The sequence below is a fragment of the Coffea arabica genome, chromosome 7c, assembly GCF_036785885.1.
Source record: "Coffea arabica cultivar ET-39 chromosome 7c, Coffea Arabica ET-39 HiFi, whole genome shotgun sequence".
Lineage (NCBI taxonomy): Eukaryota > Viridiplantae > Streptophyta > Magnoliopsida > Gentianales > Rubiaceae > Coffea > Coffea arabica.
The window spans coordinates 14,139,881-14,145,880 of NC_092322.1; the positions used below are offsets into that span (position 1 = coordinate 14,139,881).

Consider the following 6,000-nt stretch of genomic DNA (forward strand, 5'->3'; position numbering starts at 1 on the left):
CATTAGGTCTCATCAGAACAAATTTCTTCTTCACTCCTAAAAATTTTCTGAATTGGCCAAGACGAAATATGCAGAGCACAAAAACGTCGAGAGCAAGACAAATATTGACCAGTTCTAGAACAGATCAGAACCATAGCTGGTTTCTGTGATCGAGACAGTAGATGAAAATGAAGGACTTGGTTTAGACAAATTTTCAGGGAAATTAGCTTCAAGACAATCTGCAACACAAGGCAGCCCACCAAGCCAAGTGGATGATTTGAGGTGGAATTTATATCACAAACTTGACGGCAAATGCCGCCATTGAGATAAGAAGACAAGCCAGCCTTCTTACGAGTAAAGAGGAATCAGCACCGGACAGAACAAAATACATTAGACCAACTGAAAGCAAAACTGGAGTAAAGATTCCCCACAAATCTCGAATGGACGAGCCAACCAAAAACTGGACCTTTGAATTGAATATTTCTGATCCACTCAAAAAGTACTAAGAAAGTATCAATCCAGCATTAAATATAATTTCCGCAAATTGACACTAATATAAAATATCCTCGTACAATAAATATTAACATAATTGTTCCCAGGAAGAAAGAACTTCAAATATGAAAACCAAATGGTAAATGGGAAAAAAAAAAGAAAGAAAACATCACAATCACTCTCCAACTACAAGCAACCAACTAAAATGACGCGGTTGAAGCCATAGGCAGCAGAGCATGACAACGTCCATACATCCCAGCATCCATCGAGTGACAAAAATGCGAACTGCAGATACATCAGAATCACATAATGACGTCCCCTTCAAGCCCCACTTGACAGTTTGATCAAATCAGGAAACCAGATTCACTTCTAATATGACATGAAAAACCAACTAAATGGGTGGAAAATAAAAGCTCACCACCCCAAGCGATAGTAGCAGCTTAAAAGCATTTCCTGTGGACAATTGATGGGCCCGACTCTTCATATTCAGCCCTGGAAATCCACATCTGGTCATCGGAGAAAAGACAACCATGTTAATTCAAAGTCCAATTGATAGCAACAACTTCAGTAAACAGTCAATGAAAGGGTATCATAATTACCTGCTGGAATGTGCTGAGGGATGCAAGGATTGACCCGCCAATCCAAACACTGTACTTTCTCTCTGGAGGTGCAACCACCTTGATCTTCATGCTGCTGGGAGCCAAGGCAGTGATTTCCTTGCTCATACGGTCAGCAATACCAGGGAACATAGTTGAACCACCACTAAGCACAATGTTACCATAGAGGTCCTTCCTGATATCAACATCACACTTCATAATAGAGTTGTAGGTAGTCTCGTGGATACCAGCAGCTTCCATTCCTATGATAGAAGGCTGGAAGAGGACCTCAGGGCAACGGAATCTCTCATTTCCAATGGTAATCACTTGTCCATCTGGCAATTCATAGTTCTTCTCAAGGGATGAGCTGCTCTTGGCTGTTTCAAGCTCTTGCTCAAAGTCAAGAGCCACATAGGCAAGCTTTTCCTTGATGTCACGGACAATTTCCCGCTCTGCTGAGGTGGTGAACATGTACCCTCTTTCAGTAAGGATCTTCATGAGGTGATCTGTGAGGTCACGTCCAGCAAGGTCGAGACGAAGAATGGCATGGGGTAAAGCATATCCTTCATAGATTGGTACAGTGTGACTCACACCATCTCCAGAATCCAGCACAATACCTAGCAGAGGGTAAATAATATACATGTCAAAAACAGCCAATCAACAAAAATCATGAACTTCAATACACCAAAAGAAACTCAGCTTATGCTTACTAACCAGTCGTACGACCACTGGCATACAAAGAGAGAACAGCTTGAATGGCAACATACATGGCAGGAACATTAAAGGTCTCAAACATGATTTGGGTCATCTTCTCCCTGTTGGCCTTGGGATTGAGAGGTGCCTCAGTGAGAAGCACTGGATGCTCCTCAGGAGCAACACGGAGTTCATTGTAGAAGGTGTGATGCCAAATCTTCTCCATGTCATCCCAGTTGCTAACTATACCATGCTCAATAGGGTACTTCAAGGTCAAAATACCTCTTTTTGATTGAGCTTCATCACCTACATAGGCATCTTTTTGTCCCATTCCAACCATAACACCAGTATGTCTAGGACGACCAACAATACTAGGGAAGACAGCTCTTGGAGCATCATCACCAGCAAAACCAGCCTACAAAAGATTAACATAACTTTAAAATTTAAACCTACATAGCCATTAAATATCAAAAGATTTTGCATTGAACTACTGAAATTTATAAACAGATCGAGACTAACCTTCACCATTCCAGTTCCATTGTCGCAAACAAGGGGCTGAATATCCTCGGCATCGGCCATCTCTTACAATACTGGAAAACCAATATACAGTGAAAGTAAACAATCAGCAAAACGTAACAAACCAAATAAACGAAAGCATTACCAAACTACAAACAGAATTCAAGAAAAGTCTAGAAAGAAGCTAAAACAAAAAATTTATTCCGGATTTTAAATACATCGTACGAAGTCACCTTAAATAGTATATCGAGATTCAGGGTGCATAAATTTTATAGTATTCCAAACTCCAAAGCATAATCTCAGTCAATTAACCAACCAATAGAACCAAATTACACTTTTAAGCCACCAAAAAACAATTTTTACTTTCTTTTTCCCAACCAAAAAGCTAATTTACTACAGATAGCACTAGATCTAGAAAAAGATAGAAAAGTTCAAGCAATTAAAACTCAGCCGATCAATGAAAAAAACCAAAAATTGAAGATACAAGTCAGGATAATGCATTAATCCAGCTCAGTTTGAATTTCAACATTAATCAATCAATAGATCTCAGTCCAATAAATCAATTACAGAAAGATCTCACCAAATTAAACTCCACTTAATCAATTTTTCTACCTTTAATCAACAAAACCCAAAAGATTCCATCTTTATCCTACCCATATACTTAAATTCTCAAAAGGGCATCAGCAGATCTCAAAAATCAAGTAAAAACACAAGTAAAAGAACATATAAAACAGAACAGTTCACTAAAAAAATTGAACATTTGACAAAAGATTCAGATCTATACTAAGTTTTCTTGCATACCCAGAAAGATTTAATCGATCTATTAGCAGATTTAAGCTCAAGAATGAAAGCCCACCTCAGAAATTTGAAAGGAGAATGGCTTTGATGGCTGGCTGGCTCTGCCTTTAGAATTTGGTCTTCCTTTCTAGGCAGACGACAGTAGCCTCGGTTGAAATGAAATGAACTGAAATTGAAGAGACGGCAATATATTTATAGTACTAGACTAGAGCTAGTAAAGAACAGTATTGAGGGAGATAAGGGTTTAAATTTAAATGTTTTTGGCCTTTTCTTGACAATGCAAATGAAATTGGTAAAAGCAGAGCTGATAAAGTTTGAAATTTGAAAAAGCCTTGGTAGGTGTGATAAAGTGACAAGTATGCCCTTTTGGTGGAACATAAGATTGTATTTGGATTGCATTTTTCATGATTTTTTATGAAAAAATTACTGTAACGATTTGATGTATGTGAGGGAAAAAGATAATAGAAAAATGTGATTACGGAAAACAACGGTCCGTTTGAATTGAGTGTTTTTGCGCCTGTTTTTTAAAAATTGTTTTTCACATTCCAAATGCTACAGTAAATGTGTATTTCAAAAACATCATATCCAAACAATATATCAAAAACAACTCCAAATATATTTCAATTATGTATATTTAATTTGTATATTTTAATAAGCATATTTCAATTTGTATATTTTAATTATGTATTTTAATATGTATATTTCAATTATATTTTAATATATTTTAATTATATATTTTAATATATATATTTCAATTATGTATTTTAATATGTATATTTCAATTATGTATAATATTATTGAAATAAATATTATATATTTATATAAATACATTTATTTCTATATAAATTTATAAATATATTTATGCAATTTTGTTTTATAATATACATTAATATGCATATTTCAATTATGTATATTATATATAAATTTTATTAATATTAATGTATATTATATATATTATACATTTCTAATATTATATATTTATACATACATATTATAAATATTTTATTTTATTTAAAATATATTTTTATATATTTACATAAATATTAAATGTTATATAAATTATATAAAATATATTATTCATTTATATAAATGTACATTTATACATAATATATAAATATTTATGTATATTTATAACATACATTTATATTATGTATTATATATAATATAATACATTTATAATACATTTATACATTTATATTAATATACATAATATTAATTTTACATTTATACATAATATTAATACATTTATACATTTATATAATATTCATTTTTAATTTATACATTTTTAATAATATACACTTATACATTTAAATATACATTTATATTATGTATTATATATAATATAATACATTTATACATTTATATTAATATACATAATATTAATTTTACATTTATACATAATATTAATACATATATACATTTATATTAATTATATAAATACATTTCTACATAATATTAATATATATTTATAATATATTAATTTATACATTTATAATATTCATTTATAATTTATACATTTATAATAATATACACTTATAATTTATAATATATTTATAATATTCATTTATAATTTATACATTTATAATAATATACACTTATACATTTATAAATATATTTATATTATGTATTATATATAATATAATACATTTATATATTTTTATATGAATATATAAATATATTTATTTATAAATATCTATAAATGTATTATAAATGCATAAATGTATATTTATATAAAATTATAAAATTATAATATTCTAAAAATACTCAAAAATATGTTTCAAAAATATCTCTAAAAATAATCCAAAAAAATCTACAGTAAAAGTTTTTCATATAATTTTTTAAAAATAACCCCAAAAACAACTAATCCAAACGGATTTGTTTTTCAGATTCGAAATGCTACAGTGGTGTTTTTGAAAAACAATCCCAAGAACAGCTAATCCAAACGGAGCCGTTACGTAATTTTTCGACGCAAAACAGCAATCCAAACAAGGCAAATTAGTTGGAAAATCTTTTGTTATAGTACTAGAATAGTATGATGATACTCTAATGGTCCTGCTTTATTACTTTGAATAGTACAACAAGATTCCAAAAGTAGGGTATCAATATGAATTTCAACACTAGTACCCTATATTTTCTCCATTGTACCGTAACGAGAAAAAGTTGAATAACCCTGTTTGGCTTGCTATTTTTTGAAATTTTTATAGAAAAATATACAGTAATAATTTAATGTGTATAAGATAAACTGTGATTAAAAAATGTATTCATAGAACACGTAAAAATTTTTTGAAGAAAAAATGAGAAACAAATTTCCTAATGTTTTTATGAGTAAGCATATTTGATAGCATTAAATTTTAGAAGCGTAATAGATAGGTTAAAATTGTTAAATTGTAACTATGAGTTAGTTTGAGTAGAAAAAAGGGATAATATTAGAAACCTCTCTCAAGGTTTCTCTTAAAATCACTTGGCACCTCTAAGATTTTAGAAATAATAGTTACATGTCTTAGTGATTGTAAAAAGACTATATTAACCCTCTTTTGGCACATAATTCACAACATATCAAATAAATGGAGCTCAAAAATTAAAGAGAAAAGAAAAGAAATTATTTGTTGATTATGCAATATTTTATTTGTAACCTCTCTTGAGGTTTCTCTTCATCATTCTCTCTTACTTATATATTTTGGATGATTATGCAATATTTTATTTGTAAATTATAATAAACTAAAATTTATTTATCTTTTACTTTTTGTGATTGTGATAAAGTGAGGTATGATTTATTTGCTTATTTTAAGTTGATTTTTATGTACAATTTAATATTTTTTTGAACAAGGGTTGAGAAGATGTTGGGAAAAAAATAGAAATTCATAAGAAATCAGTTTTGAGCATATATAATAAAATTGATCCAAATGTATTTCTTTTTAAATATATT

The 6,000-nt window shown here is 29.8% G+C and overlaps 1 protein-coding gene across 2 annotated transcripts; it reads right to left on the reverse strand.

The window, feature by feature from the left end:
• Nucleotides 1–479: 479 nt before the first annotated feature.
• Nucleotides 480–3,273, reverse strand: LOC113698016 (actin-7). Of its 2 annotated transcripts, XM_027217679.2 has the most exons (6): nt 3,133–3,273; nt 2,280–2,350; nt 1,782–2,175; nt 1,071–1,684; nt 890–977; nt 480–756 (listed from the first exon to the last, which is right to left on the reverse strand). In XM_027217679.2, exons 2-5 carry the CDS (start codon nt 2,337–2,339, stop codon nt 912–914), a joined length of 1,134 nt encoding a protein of 377 aa, XP_027073480.1. In that variant the 5' UTR covers nt 2,340–2,350; nt 3,133–3,273; the 3' UTR covers nt 480–756; nt 890–911. The 2 variants fall into 2 exon arrangements, with proteins under 2 accessions (XP_027073480.1, XP_027073479.1); XM_027217678.2 differs by having other exon boundaries at nt 480–977.
• Between the last annotated feature and the right edge of the window lie 2,727 nt (nt 3,274–6,000).

What these genes read in the sequence shown, in the direction of transcription:
- LOC113698016 (XM_027217679.2), bottom strand. Translation starts at nt 2,339, where the DNA reads ATGGCCGATGCCGAGGATATTCAGCCCCTTGTTTGCGACAATGGAACT. An exon ending in ATGGAACTGGAATGGTGAAG is followed by an intron (nt 2,176 to 2,279) that starts GTTAGTCTCGAT and finishes AATCTTTTGTAG; the next exon opens with GCTGGTTTTGCTGGTGATGA. An exon ending in CCCTCAGCACATTCCAGCAG is followed by an intron (nt 978 to 1,070) that starts GTAATTATGATA and finishes TCCGATGACCAG; the next exon opens with ATGTGGATTTCCAGGGCTGA.